The sequence below is a fragment of the Mustelus asterias genome, chromosome 18 (assembly GCF_964213995.1).
Source record: "Mustelus asterias chromosome 18, sMusAst1.hap1.1, whole genome shotgun sequence".
NCBI classification, from domain to species: domain Eukaryota; kingdom Metazoa; phylum Chordata; class Chondrichthyes; order Carcharhiniformes; family Triakidae; genus Mustelus; species Mustelus asterias.
The window spans coordinates 90,674,439-90,689,885 of record NC_135818.1 but is presented as its reverse complement, the minus strand read 5'-3'; the positions used below and the strand labels follow the sequence as shown (position 1 = coordinate 90,689,885).

Here is a 15,447-nt window from a genome sequence, read left to right as displayed (position 1 = left end):
ATATTAAAATGTCGCAAGAGGCAGTGAGATATTGTCGAGAAGGGAACAATCTTAAATACAAATACACCTGCTTTCTGCTTCAGAACCAGTTTATGCAGCTCTGCATCAGCAAAACACTCAATGCTGTTGAAAGGGGCGGAGCTGGAGCCATGTAGTGCTGAATTTTGAGCACAAGATGGCAACTATACTGTTAGGAAAGTCGGAACAGGAGGTCATTCAGCTCCTTCAGCCTGTTCCACCATTCAATCAGATCATGGCTAAATCCATCCACCTGCCTTGGCTCGCTGAGTTGATTGGTCTCCTGTGCTATACGATTCCATCGTTCTGTCAAACTTGCAACTCAATCTCACCATCTCACCAATTAACAACTTGGATATTCACCATAAGGTTAGAATTTCAGTTAGAACAGGGATCTCTATGTGGTGACTAACTGGCCACAGTGGCACTTTACCAGAGAATGTTGGCTAATGGCTGGAATGTTGGGCAAGTCATGTGATGAAACCTCCAGAAATGCATTTGATCATAGTTGGAAACCCATGTCCAATTCAAACTTTTTTCAAGGCTTCATACAGAACATAAAGACCATTCTGCAACACACATAGTGAGCAGTCAGCTCCAAGATGGAGCCTCTTATGAAAATCGTTGCTATTGAAGTTGAGATGGCTGCCATCATGGCTTTCACTCTACTTCTGAGATTACAATTTGTTTATTGTTCGGGATTCAATGTTAATATTTGTCTTCATAGCGAAGTGAAGGCAAGAACCCAATAGCAGCGTCTAAGGAAGGTAGTCTGAAGCTGCAGAATAAGAACAATGGGTAAATGGTAGGGATTGACAAACTTGTCTGGGAGCTGGAGACCCTTGAGTTCTTCCAAACTAGAGGATGGAAAGGACTTCCAGGATTGTGAAGCTGTTGAGCAAATAGGCAAACAAAAACCTCAAAACCAGCCTTAATCCCAAGTGTGTATATCCATCTCTCTCACTCTTTATGTATAAGAGTGTGTATACTTCAGTCACTACCTTTACCAGTGTGCATATCTCTCTCCAATGTATCACAGTGTCCCTGTGTACAAGAGTGTGCGTATCTCTGGTACCAGAGTCTGTATCTATGTACCTCTGTGCCAGTGTTTTTATCTGTCTCTCTCTTTGTACCAGAATGTGCATAAGTCTCTCTCTCTCTGTAGCCAAGTGTGTGAATGTCTGTCTCCATGTCTAAGTATGCGTATTAATATCTCTTTCTTCAGTGTACCAGTGTGTGAGAAGCTAGCTTTTTACAGAATATAGTTAACGTTCTACTAACATGCAACCCGATGTTTGATGCCCTTGTCAGTACACCAGGCTTTGTTTTCACATGTAAGTAGAAGTCATACCTTCTTGCCATTTCCTCTAATATTTTTTCTCACAAAGTGCAGCTGATGATAGTCTGGATAGTCTCTCTTATCCTTCTCATGAGGTTCCATTTGCAGAACAAAGCCATTATACTCCCCAGGAGAAGCACATAGAGCTACTTTGAAAGAGTGGGACAAAGATTGCCCCAGAGAATTACATTAACAGTTTGATTCAGGAGCTACAGGATGAACTGGGAATGGAACTGGTGGTAAGGGAAATGGTTATATAGAAGCAATGAAACAAGAAGAACCTGTCATTGTCCATTAGCAGAGCCAAGCGCCCATAGTCCCAAGCTGCTTTCCGTAGGCAGGAAAATATGAACAGCAACACCTACAATGAGAGAGAAACAGTGGATTAACATTCCTCACATCCTGCTCCAACTGGTAATGCCTTTTTTTCCAACACACAGGCATCAATACTCTACCATGATCCCGACATTTACCCAATTGACTCAAATCTTTTTATCAAGCTCAAAGTCACCTGTGCTGGTGAAAATGACTTTTTCCTGATTTTAAAATTATTCACAGACTGAATACAAAGTAAAGTTCCCTCTACACTGTCCCCATCAAACACAGCAAGAAGTCTAACAACACCAGGTTAAAGTCCAAAAGGTTTATTTGGTAGCAAAAGCCACTAGCTTTCGGAACAGGCTGTTCCTTCGTCAGGTGGGTGATCTCCCACCCACCTGACGAAGGGGCAGCGCTCCGAAAGCTAGTGGCTTTTGCTACCAAATAAACCTGTTGGACTTTAACCTGATGTTGTTAGACTTCTTACTGTGTTTACCCCAGTCCAACGCCGGCATCTCCACATCATGACTACCATCAAACACTCCCAGTACAGGGCCAGCACAGAGTTAGATACAGAGTAAAGCTCCCTCTACACTGTCCCCATCAAACACTCCCAGGACAGGTACAGCACAGCGTTAGATACAGAGTAAAGCTCCCTCTACACTGTCCCCATCAAACACTCCCAGGACAGGTACAGCACGGGGTTAGATACAGAGTAAAGCTCCCTCTACACTGTTTTAGAAGGGCTTCCAGTGATGATCTGATTGGGACCTCGAATCTACATTCCTGCTTATTCCTGATAACCATTCACCCCTTTGCTCAACAAGATTCTATCTACCTCTGCCTTAAAAATATTCACAGACTCCAGACGGAATCATCTCAGAAATTGGCAAAGTCCGGTTTCATGTGTGGAAAACTGTGTTGAGCCCGCCAACAGCAGTGGTGGCACGTACAGTCAACGATTTGCAGACATGGGTTCCACATCTCATCGCTGGCTGGAGGCCTCTGATTTATCTATCCAGCCATCACCTCAGTGCTTCAGTGATCTGGGTGCCACATGTAAAGAGTGCAACAGCTAGCACACAAAGTCCGAGGAAGCCACTGGGAGGTTGGCTGCCAGACCAGGAGACATTCAGCACCAAATTTTCAGAAGCTTCCCTCAAGTGCCTACTTCAATGTACTCCACCCACTCTGGGCAAAGACCTGCAACTAAGGTCACCAACCCAGCACAGGAGGCGATTGCAGTGGTGGTCAGTGCCAATACCCTGCAGAAGAGGACAGTCATCCAATGCTGCAAAAGGATGAATGATCTCCTCCATTCTGCCAGAGTCACTCTTCTCATTGCTCTCAAACTCACGGACCCATCACATATCTACAGGAATCTCACTCAATGCCAACTCAAGGGACACCACCACTAACTCTCCCACACACATCTTCAACTCTCCTACAGGTCATTTTTTAAAATTAATTTATGGGATGTAGGCTTTGCTGGCTAGGCCAGCACTTAATGTCCATCCCTAGTTGCACTTGAGGTGGTGGTGAGCTGACCTCTTGAACCGCTGCAATCCCTGATGTGCTGTTAGGGAGGGAGTTCCAGGATTTTGACCCAGTGACAGTGAAGGAATGGTGATATATTTCCAAGGCAGAATGGTGAGAAACTTGGAGGGGAATCTCCAGGTGGTGGTGTTCCCAGGTATCTGCTGCCCTTGTTCTTCTAGATGGTAGGGGCCATGGATTTGGAAGGTCCTGTCTAAGGAGCTGTGGTGAGTTACTGCAGTGTATCTTGTGACCCCTCCCCATTCCCCCCCACACTCACCCCATTCCCTCCCACTCTCCCTTGTCCCCCTCCCCCCATCGGTCTGCCCACACCTGAAGATGTGGGACAAATCTGCAAGCACTGCTCCAGCTTGTGTGCACTCACCTCCGAGTCTGCTCGGAGTTCTGCTTGACAGCTGCACACCTTTTGAAACCAGTTGTAGATCATGTCATTCTGACATCACACTGCCGTGAATCTTTTATTTGGCATGAGGGTATGATTCTGGCATATGGACCCATTACTGATATGCTAACGTATTATAATACCATCCCTGACTGAACGCTGGGGGGAGGACACAATCACATCCTGAATTTACATTGATGGGAAACACGTCTAAGGGCTTCTCAAAATATTGTCCGTTCGCACCACTAAAACCCGCCCGACACAAACTGCAACACAAAATCCCCACCTCTGCTTCTAGTTTTTGAGGGAAAGAATTCCAAAGACTCACATCCCTCAGAGAAAACATTCTCCAGGTCTATGTCCTAAATGGGAAAATCCTTTGGGCCATAACTTCCACCTAGCAGCATAAAGTCATGGTCCACTGGAATCACAGTGTTTAAAGTGGACTTACCACTTTCGAGTTCTACTTTTGTTGATACCTACATGGAGAACAATAACAGTTGCACAGTGGCATCCAGGAGCTCCCACATGCTGCCACTGCTTCTGCCATCCTTAATGTGTTTAAATCAATGACATTCCATTGTTATATATATTTTATTAACTTTATCACCTATTTGTATACTATTTTAAACCTTAAGACTGGAATAGACCTTCACCACTCGCCAGGTACCTTTCCTGTCACACAGTAAAAGGGTGAGAAGGGAGAAAAAGCAAAAGAAAAGGAACACCTTCTTCCCCTATCCAACCTGTCCCTTTCAGTGAAGGAGAAGAAAAGGAACACCTTATTCCCCTGTCCAACCTGTTCCCTTTCAGTGAAGGAGAAGAAAAGGAACACCTTATTCCCCTGTCCAACCTGTTCCCTTTCAGTGAAGGAGAAGAAAAGGAACACCTTATTCCCCTGTCCAACCTGTTCCCTTTCAGTGAAGGAGAAGAAAAGGAACACCTTATTCCCCTGTCCAACCTGTTCCCTTTCAGTGAAGGAGAAGAAAAGGAACACCTGGCTGAGGGATTTGGGATTGTTTTCGCTGGAAAGGCGGCGGCTAAGAGGGGATCTTATTGAAACATATAAGATGATTAGAGGTTTAGATAGGGTGGATAGTGATAGCCTTTTTCCTCTGATGGAGAAATCCAGCACGAGGGGGCATGGCTTTAAATTGAGGGGGGGTAGTTATAGAACCGATGTCAGGGGTAGGTTCTTTACCCAGAGGGTGGTGAGGGATTGGAATGCCCTGCCAGCATCAGTAGTAAATGCGCCTAGTTTGGGGGCGTTTAAGAGATCCGTAGATAGGTTCATGGACGAAAAGAAATTGGTTTAGGTTGGAGGGTCACAGTTTTTTTTTTTAACTGGTCGGTGCAACATCGTGGGCCGAAGGGCCTGTTCTGCGCTGTAATGTTCTATGTTCTATGTTATTCCCCTGTCCAACCTGTTCCCTTTCAGTGAAGGAGACTCTGATTGTTTTTTTTCTGGGCTGGAATTAAATTCCAAGTTCAGGAATGAAAGGTGCATCTGAGCTCTGCATCATTCACCCCGTTAGGAAAGGATCAAGTCAGCACAGTGGCACAGTGATTAGCACTGTTGCCTCACAGCATCAAGGACCCGGCTTCAATTCTGGTCTTGGGTCACTGACTGTGTGGAGTTTGCATGTCTGCCCGTGTCTGCGTGGGTTTCCTCCGGGTGCTCCGGTTTCCTCCCACAGTCCAAAGATGTGCAGGTTAGGAAGATTGGCCATGCTAAATTGCCCCTTTGTGTCCCAAGAAATATCGGCTCGGAGGATTAGCAGGGTAAATCTGCGACGCTACGGGGTAAGCCTGGGTATGAGTCGGTGCAGACTCAATGGGCAGAATAGCCTCCTTCTGCACTGTAAAGATTCTATGATTTTATTCTACAGTGAGATACCTTCAGTTTAGACAAAGAGAGGCTGTTCTGGTAGAAAGCTTAGACTGCCAACCAAATTAATCACAATGCAGGAGGGTGTGTAAGCTTTCAGCTCAATTACCTTTCGTCTCTGCAGATACTGCTTAGAGTTTCGAGTATTTGATGTTTTTTATTTCAGTTTTCCAGCATCAGCAGTATTATTCGATAGGTTAATAAACTCTGGAAGATTCTGCGGGTTTTATAGTGTTCCAGTGCTCTTGGACATAGGACAAAGCTAATCACAGCTCAGGTCATGAAACCATTTGGCTGGGTGAGGTTTAGGAATCCTAGAGTTACATAGACAAAGATTGTAAACCTATAAACACACTGGGCTCAGAGGTGTGTCCATGCAGAGGTTAGGAAACCAGAGAGAACAGGTTTCCAAAATGTCCTGTAGTTTGCAAACTACAAAATCGCTTTAATTGCTTTCAGCCAGTTTCACACTCACAAGCTACCAGCTGGAGGCCCATCAGGCAGGACAGCATGTACTGTCTGATGGTGGGAAAGATCATGGGTAGCATGGACAATGGTAGTAAGAACATAAGAAATAGGAGCAGGAGTAGGCCATCTAGCCCCTCGAGCCTGCCCCGCCATTCAATAAGATCATGGCTGATCTGACGTGGATCAGTACCACTTACCCGCCTGATCCCCATAACCCTTAATTCCCTTACCGCTCAGGAATCCATCCATCCGCGCTTTAAACATATTCAGCGAGGTAGCCTCCACCACCTCAGTGGGCAGAGAATTCCAGAGATTCACCACCCTCTGGGAGAAGAAGTTCCTCCTCAACTCTGTCTTAAACCGACCCCCCTTTATTTTGAGGCTGTGTCCTCTAGTTTTAACTTCCTTACTAAGTGGAAAGAATCTCTCCGCCTCCACCCCATCCAGCCCCCGCATTATCTTATAAGTCTCCATAAGATCCCCCCTCATCCTTCTAAACTCCAACGAGTACAAACCCAATCTCCTCAGCCTCTCCTCATAATCCAAACCCCTCATCTCCGGTATCAACCTGGTGAACCTTCTCTGCACTCCCTCCAATGCCAATATATCCTTCCTCATATAAGGGGACCAATACTGCACACAGTATTCCAGCTGCGGCCTCACCAATGCCCTGTACAGGTGCATCAAGACATCCCTGCTTTTATATTCTATCCCCCTCGCAATATAGGCCAACATCCCATTTGCCTTCTTGATCACCTGTTGTACCTGCAGACTGGGTTTTTGCGTCTCATGCACAAGGACCCCCAGGTCCCTTTGCACGGTAGCATGTTTTAATTTGTTTCCATTGAGATAGTAATCCCATTTGTTATTATTTCCTCCAAAGTGTATAACCTCGCATTTATCAACGTTATACTCCATTTGCCATATCCTCGCCCACTCACTCAGCCTGTCCAAATCTCTCTGCAGATCTTCTCCGTCCTCCACACGATTCACTTTTCCACTTATCTTTGTGTCGTCTGCAAACTCCGTTACCCTACACTCCGTCCCCTCCTCCAGATCATCTATATAAATGGTAAACAGTTGCGGCCCGAGTACCGATCCCTGCGGCACGCCACTAGTTACCTTCCTCCAACCGGAAAAACACCCATTTATTCCGACTCTTTGCTTCCTGTCGGATAGCCAGTCCCCAATCCACTTTAACACACTACCCCCAACTCCGTGTGCCCTAATCTTCTTCAGCAGCCTTTTATGGGGCACCTTATCAAACGCCTTTTGGAAATCCAAAAACACCGCATCCACCGGTTCTCCTCCATCAACCGCCCTAGTCACATCTTCATAAAAATCCAACATGTTCGTCAAGCACGACTTTCCCCTCATGAATCCATGCTGCGTCTGATTGATCGAACCATTTCTATCCAGATGCCCTGCTATCTCCTCTTTAATAATGGATTCCAGCATTTTCCCTACTACAGACGTTAAGCTGACCGGCCTATAGTTACCCGCCTTTTGTCTCCTTCCTTTTTTAAACAGCGGCGTAACATTAGCCGTTTTCCAATCAACCGGCACTACCCCAGAATGCAACGAGTTTTGATAAATAATCACTAACGCATCCACTATTACCTCTGACATTTCTTTCAATACCCTGGGATGCATTCCATCCGGACCCGGGGACTTGTCCACCTTCAGTCCCATTAGTCTACCCAGCACTGCCTCTCTGGTAACATTAATCGTATTAAGTATTTCTCCTGCTGCCAACCCTCTATCGTTAATATTTGGCAAACTATTTGTGTCCTCCACTGTGAAGACCGACACAAAAAACTTATTTAAAGACTCAGCCATATCCTTATTTCCCACTATTAACTCCCCCCTCTCGTCCTCCAAGGGTCCAACATTCACTCTAGCCACTCTATTCCTTTTTATATATTTATAAAAACTTTTACTATCATTTTTTATATTAATTGCTAGCCTAGCTTCATAGTCTATCCTTCCTTTCTTTATCGCTTTCTTAGTCTCTCTTTGTTGTTTCTTAAATTTTTCCCAATCACTTAGTAGGTGGGTAAGATTGTTGCAAGAGGTTGTGCACACAGTTATGGGGACGAGGATTACTGGGTAATTTATTGGGCTTGGAGGAAACATTTCTGCTCCTCCTGGCCCACCAGCAGTGCTGTAAAGGCACTGACCTCATGGATCCAGCCCTTCCCTCCTTTTACCTGCTGAATTTCCTGAGGCCAACATGAGTTAAAGATACACAACTGTTAAAAAGAAGAAATTCAGCCTCATGAACAGTTTTGGTTTTCTAACCTGACGAAAGAAATACTTGCCTCAGAAGGGATGAGGAGAATTTCCTATGCGGAGAAATTAGAACAAACAACAAAGAAAAGTACAGCACAGGAACAGGCCCTTCGGCCCTCCAAGCCCGTGCCAATCATGAGGCCCAAACCAAACTATCCTTCGTGTCTCCAAGGAGAAAAGACCTAACTCCCTCAGCCTATCCTCATAAGGCATGCCACTCAATCCAGGCAACATCCTTGTAAAACTCCTCTGCCATCTCGGAGACATGGATAGAGCAGGGACAGGAATGGTTGTTGCAGGTTCCAGAGTTTAGATGTTTCAGTAAGTGCAGGGAAGGTGGTAAAAGAGGGGGAGGTGTGGCATTGTTAGTCAAGGACAGTATTACGGTGGCAGAAAGGATATTTGATGAGGACTCGTCTACTGAGGTAGTTTGGGCTGAGGTTAGAAACAGGAAAGGAGAGGTCACCCTGTTGGGAGTTTTTATAGACCTCTGAAAAGTTCCAGAGATATAGAGGAGAAGATTGCAAAGATGATTCTGGATAGGAGCGAAAGTAACAGGGTAGTTGTACTGGGGGACTTTAACTTTACAAATATTGACTGGAAAAGCTATAGTTAGAGTACTTTAGAGGGGTCAGTTTTTGTCCAGTGTGTGCAGGAAGGCATCCTGACGCAGTATGTAGATAGACCAACAAGAGGCGAGGCCACATTGGATTTGGTACTGGGTAATGAACCAGGCCAGGTGTTAGATTTGGAGGTAGGTGAGCACTTTGGTGACAGTGACCACAATTCAATTACGTTTACTTTAGCAATGGAAAAGGATAGGTATATACCAAAGGGCAAGAGTTATAGCTGGGGGAAAGGAAATTATGATGCGATTAGGCGAGATTTAGCTGGCATAGGTTGGGGAAGGAAACTGCAGGGGATGGGCACAATTGTAATGTGGAACTTGTTCAAGGAACAGCTACTACGCGTCCTTGATAAATATGTACCTGTCAGGCAGGGAGGAAGCAGACGTGCGAGGGAACCGTGGTTTACTAAGGAGGTTGAATCTCTTGTGAAGAGGAAGAAGGAGACTTATGTTAAGATGAGACGTGAAGGCTCAGTTCGGGCGCTTGAGAGTTACAAGTTAGCCAGGAAGGACCTAAAGAAAGAGTTAAGAAGAGCCAGGAGAGGACATGAGAAGTCTTTGGTGGGTAGGATCAAGGAAAACCCTAAAGCTTTCTATAGGTATGTCAGGAGTAAAAGAATGACGAGGGTAAGATTAGGGCCAGTCAAGGACAGGAGTGGGAAGTTGTGCGTGGAGTCTGAAGAGATAGGAGAGGCACTAAATGAATATTTTTCGTTGGTATTCACACTGGAGAGGGACAGTGTTGTTGAGGGGAGTACGGAGATGCAGGCTGTTGGACTGGAGGGATTGATGTTCATAAGGAGGAGGTGTTAGCAATTCTGGAAAGGGTAAAAATAGATAAGTCCCCTGGGCGGATGGGATTTATCCTAGGATTCTCTGGGAGGCTAGAGAGGAGATTGCAGAGCCTTTGGCTTTGATCTTTGTGTCGTCATTGTCTACAGGAACAGTGCCAGAAGACTGGAGGATAGCAAATGTTGTCCCCTTGTTCAAGAAGGGGAGTAGGGACAACCCTGGTAATTATAGACCGGTGAGCCTTACTTCTGTTGTGGGCAAAGTATTGGAAAGGATTATAAGAGATAGGATTTATAATCACCTAGAAAGGAATAATTTGATTAGGGATAGTCAGCACGGTTTTGTGAAGGGTAGGTCGTGCCTCACAAACCTTATTGAGTTCTTTGAGAAGGTGACCAAAGAGGTGGATGAGGGTAAAGCGGTTGATGTGGTGTATATGGATTTCAGCAAAGCATTTGATAAGGTTCCCCATGGTAAGCTTTTGCAGAAAATATGGACACATGGGATTGAGGGTGATTTAGTGGTTTGGATCAGGAATTGGCTAGCTGTAAGAAAACAAAGGGTGGTGGTTGATGGGAAATATTCATCCTGGAGTTCAGTTACTAGTGGTGTACCGCAAGGATCTGTTTTGGGGCCACTGCTGTTTGTCATTTTTATTGATGACTTGGATGAGGGCGTGGAAGGATGGATTAGTAAATTTGCGGATGACACTAAAGTCGGTGGAGTTGTAGACAGTGCGGAGGGAAGTGGCAGATTACAGAGAGACATAGATAAGCTGCAGAGCTGGGCTGAGAGGTGGCAAATGGAGTTTAATGTGGGAAAGTGTGAGGTGATTCACTTTGGAAGGAGTAACAGGAATACAGAGTACTGGGCTAATGGTAAGATACTTGGTAGTGTGGATGAACAGAGGGATCTGGGTGTCCATGTGCATAGATCCCTGAAAGTTGGCACCCAGGTTGATAGGGTTGTTAAGAAGGCATACGGTGTGTTAGCTTTTATTGGTAGAGGGATTGAGTTTCGGAGCCAGGAGGTCATGCTGCAACTGTACAAAACTCTGGTGCGGCCGCATTTGGAGTATTGCGTACAGTTCTGGTCGCCATATTATAGGAAAGATTTGGAAGTGTTGGAAAGGGTGCAGAGGAGATTTACCAGGATGTTGCCTGGTATGGTGGGAAAATCGTATGAGGAAAGGCTGAGGGGCTTGAGGTTGTTTTCGTTAGAGAGAAGAAGGTTAAGAGGTGACTTAATAGAGGCATACAAGATGATCAGAGGATTAGATAGGGTGGATAGTGAGAGCCTTTTTCCTCGGATGGTGTTGGTTAGCACGAGGGGACCTAGCTTTAAATTGAGGGGTGATAGATATAGGACAGATGTTAGAGGTAGGTTCTTTACTCAGAGAGTAGTAAGGGCGTGGAATGCCCTGCCTGCAGCAGTGTTGGACTCGTCAACGTTGAGAGCGTTGAAGTGGTTATTGGATAAACATATGGATGATATTGGAATAGTGTAGATTAGAGGGGCTTTAGATTGGTACCACTGGTCGGCGCAACATCGAGGGCCGAAGGGCCTGTACTGCGTTGTAATGTTCTATGTTCTAACATCCTTGTAAATCTCCTCTGCACCCTTTCAATCTTTTCCACATCCTTCCTATAGTGAGGCGAGTTGTTTCTTCTGGCTGGGGAATCTAAACCATGGGGGCACAGTTTCAGAATCAGGTTCAGCCATCTAGAACTGAGATGTGGAGAAATGTTTTCATTCAGTGGGTGGTGAACCTTTGGAATTAACTATCTGTCAGAGTTGTGATATATTGGAGACTATATTCCAAGAATATAGGATCAAGGAACATGGGGATAGTACGGGAAGATGGAACTGAGGTGGAAGATCTGCCATCATTTTATTGAATGGTAGTAGTTAGGTTCAAGGGGCTGAATGATGTACTCCAGCTACTATTTTTTATATTCTTATTATAATATTTAAATGACCAATCCACCATCTGCCTTGAATCCCACCTCCATTAAAACAGGAACTGACTCAGCTTAAGGCAGGCTGGGTTCCTGTTTCAGAATATTTGTCTCAACCTGACCTGGCACCAACCCACCCATATTTTGGGACCTAACTTTCAGTATCATCTCTGAAATATGGAAACCAGCATAGACCAAGAGAAGAGAGTGGCTTATCCGTACCAGCCAGACAATGAAGTTGATGGCGAGTACAGTGGGGACTCCTCCAAAGGACAGTCCCTGAAGCACAGTGCTCCGTGATCGTGCACTATAACAATGTTCCACTGTTCCATTGGTCAGCGAATCCAAGAGGTTGAGCAGTCCCAGGTTATGGCCAAGCTTGTTGCTCAGAGCGGGTGAGGAGTGGTGAAGATGAGAGTTATCCATCTGGGGAATGCTGTCAACGTGCAAGCTCAATACCTGTGGATAGAACAAAAGACAGAAGAAAAATAGGATAAATATTTGAAGGAAAGGCCAATATGGAGGTTAAGTTGAGAGAGTGGGATCAGTTTGGGATTGGCACACGAGTACTGGGATGGAGCGGGGCAGTGTAATTAATTTGGGATTGGCACAAGGGTACAGGGACAGTGTGGGGTGGTGGGATTTGTTTGGGATAGAAACATAGAAACATAGAAAAACTACAGCACAAACAGGCCCTTCGGCCCCACAAGTTGTGCCGAACATATCCCTACCTTTTAGACCTACCTATAACCCTCCATCCTATTAAGTCCCATGTACTCATCCAGGAGTCTCTTAAAAGACCCTATTGAGTTTGCCTCCACCACCACTGACGGCAGCCGATTCCACTCGCCCACCACCCTCTGTGTGAAAAACTTCCCCCTAACATTTCCCCTGTACCTACCCCCCAGCACCTTAAACCTGTGTCCTCTTGTAGCAGCTATTTCCACCCTGGGAAAAAGCCTCTGAGAGTCCACCCAATCTATGCCTCTCAACATCTTATACACCTCTATTAGGTCTCCTCTCATCCTTCGTCTCTCCAAGGAGAAAAGACCGAGCTCCCTCAACCTATCCTCATAAGGCATGCCACTCAATCCAGGCAACATCCTTGTAAATCTCCTCTGCACCCTTTCAATCTTTTCCACATCCTTCCTGTAATGAGGCGACCAGAACTGAGCACAGTACTCCAAGTGGGGTCTGACAAGGGTCTTATATAGCTGCATCATTATCCCCGGACTTCTAAACTCGCTGCATCATTATCCCCGGACTCCTAAACTCAATCCCTCGATTGATAAAGGCCAGCACACCATACGCCTTCTTAACCACCTCCTCCACCTGCAGGGCCGATGTTAGAGTCCTATGGACCCGGACCCCAAGGTCCTTCTGATCCTCTACAGTACTAAGAGTCTTTCCCTTTATATTGTACTCTTTCATCCCAATTGACCTACCAAAACGGACCACGACGCATTTATCTGGGTTGAAGTCCATCTGCCACTTGTCCGCCCAGTCTTGCATCCTATCTATGTCCCTCTGTAACTTCTGACATCCCTCCAGGCTATCCACAACCCCACCAACCTTCGTGTCGCGGCATACTTACCAAAAGGATTGAGAGGACTACAAGTGCAAAGCTGGGCAGTAGGATTCATTTGGGATTGATGCAGGGGTATGGGGACAGAGTAGGGCAGCGGGGTCAGTTTGGGATTGATACAGGGCTAAGAGGAGAGAGTAGGGCAGTGGCTTTAGGTTGGGATTGGCATTGAGCCGAAAATGTATATAAGATCGACGGCCTTGATCAGCACCCTGACCCGCACACCAAGCTGGGACTGTGACCTATTATTGACTGCTGCTCCTGCCCAAAGATTCAGTTAACCCATCCCATCAGCTCGAGCACTGCTGGATTGTACTGTTGATACAATCGTCTACCTTTTAAAGGCTGTGTGCTTGTTTCCAGATAGCTCCACACATTTATCAGACAAGCCATCGAGTTATAGGCAGACACCTGGGCAATGAGGATTCTTCCCTCAGAATATGCTCATGCTTCCTGTCAAGAGATTAGGCACAGTTGCAAAACCAGGGACATCATTGAGCAAACAATCAACATCGTCACACAACATAACCGCTTCCTTTATTGTGTCCCACAGTCCAATGATGTGCGGGTTAGGTTGATTGGCCATGCTAAAATTGCCCCTTAGTATCCTGAGATGCATAGGTTAGAGGGATTAGCGGGTAAATGTGTAGGAATATGGGGTTAGGGCCTGGGTAGGATTGTGGTCGGTGCAGACTCGATGGGCCAAATGGCCTCTTTCTGCACTGTAGAGTTTCTATGATTTCTATAAATGATATTTATCATGTTCACTGTTCCTGAAACTATCTTCTCTTCCACACTTATTAATTGAATTTAAATCCCACCATGAATTTAAATCCCATCAGCTGCTGTGATCAGATTTGAACCCGTGTCCCTACAGCATTAGCCTGGGCCTCTGGATTACTAGTCCAGTGACATTACCACATTGCCACCACTTCCCCATGAATAATATTCTTACCTGAACAACTCGAGTCAAATCATATAATTTTTTCAGTCATAGCAGTCATGTTCTTGGGGAAATGCTTCTGGCATTCAGTGATGCTCTCAAATTATAGCCCCATCCCACCAGGGGAAGAAGGTGCCCTCACACTGGATCACTGCCCCGTGACTGGTGACAGGACAAGCAGAATGTGAGCCATGGCACCTTCAACAGGAGGTCGTCCAAAGGGAGGTGGCAGAGGAGGAGCATTAGCATAACCTGGTTGTAACAGAAGACTCATTACTTCAGAGGCAGATATCCGCAGGATGGAGAAGCCCACATGGTATGTTGTTGTGTACCTGGTGCCAGGATGAAGAATATCTCAAACCAGCTTGAAAGGTTATTGGCCAGGTGGTGGGTGCAAATCCAGTTGTTTTGGTCCATGTTTAGACCAATAACTGAAGAGTAGACAAGAGTACTGTGTCCAGTACTGGTCGCCGCACTACCAGAAGGACGTGGAGGCATTGGAGAGAGTGCAGAGAAGGTTTACCAGGATGTTGCCTGGTATGGAGGGTCTTAGCTATGAGGAGAGATTGGGTAAACTGGGGTTGTTCTCCCTGGAAAGACGGAGAATGAGGGGAGATCTAATAGGGGTGTACAAGATTATGAAGGGGATAGATAGGGTGAATGGTGGGAAGCTTTTTCCCAGATCAGAAGTGATGATCACAAGGGGTCACGGGCTCAAGGTGAGAGGGGCGAAGTATAACTCAGATATCAGAGGGATGTTTTTTACACAGAGGGTGGTGGGGGCTTGGAATGCGCTGCCAAGTAGGGTGGTGGAGGCAGACACGCTGACATCGTTTAAGACTTACCTGGATAATCACATGCCTGGGAATGGAGAGATACAAACGATTGGTCTAGTTGGACCAAGGAGCGGCACAGGCTTGGAAGGCCGAAGGGCCTGTTTCCTGTGCTGTACTGTTCTTTGTTCTTTAAGATATCCTCTGACGCAAATCTTTGTCTTTGTCTCGTCACTGGACGCAGGTGAGGTCCCAGAGGATTGGAGGATAGCTAATGTGGTCCCGTTATTTAAGAAGGATAGGAAGGATAACCCGGGTAATTATAGGCCGGTGAGCTTGACGTCCGTGGTGGGGAAGTTGTTGGAGAAGATTCTTAGAGATAGGATGTATGCGCATTTAGAAAGGAATAAACTCTAACGATAGTCAGCATGGTTTTGTGAGAGGGAGGTCATGCCTCACTAACCTGGTGGAGTTTTTTGAAGAAGTGACCAGAATGGTTGACGAGG

At 45.9% G+C, this 15,447-nt stretch overlaps 1 protein-coding gene across 1 annotated transcript in view; it reads right to left on the bottom strand.

Moving 5' to 3' along the window:
- The window catches only part of tmem63c (transmembrane protein 63C), a 161,320-nt gene that overhangs the window by 120,922 nt on the left and 24,951 nt on the right, over positions 1-15,447 (bottom strand). Inside the window, exons 5-6 of the mRNA XM_078233152.1 lie at positions 11,863-12,099; positions 1,639-1,718 (exon numbers count right to left, since the gene is read on the bottom strand). Coding sequence (XP_078089278.1) covers positions 1,639-1,718; positions 11,863-12,099 — 317 coding nt within the window. The remainder of the gene's footprint in view (positions 1-1,638; positions 1,719-11,862; positions 12,100-15,447) is intronic.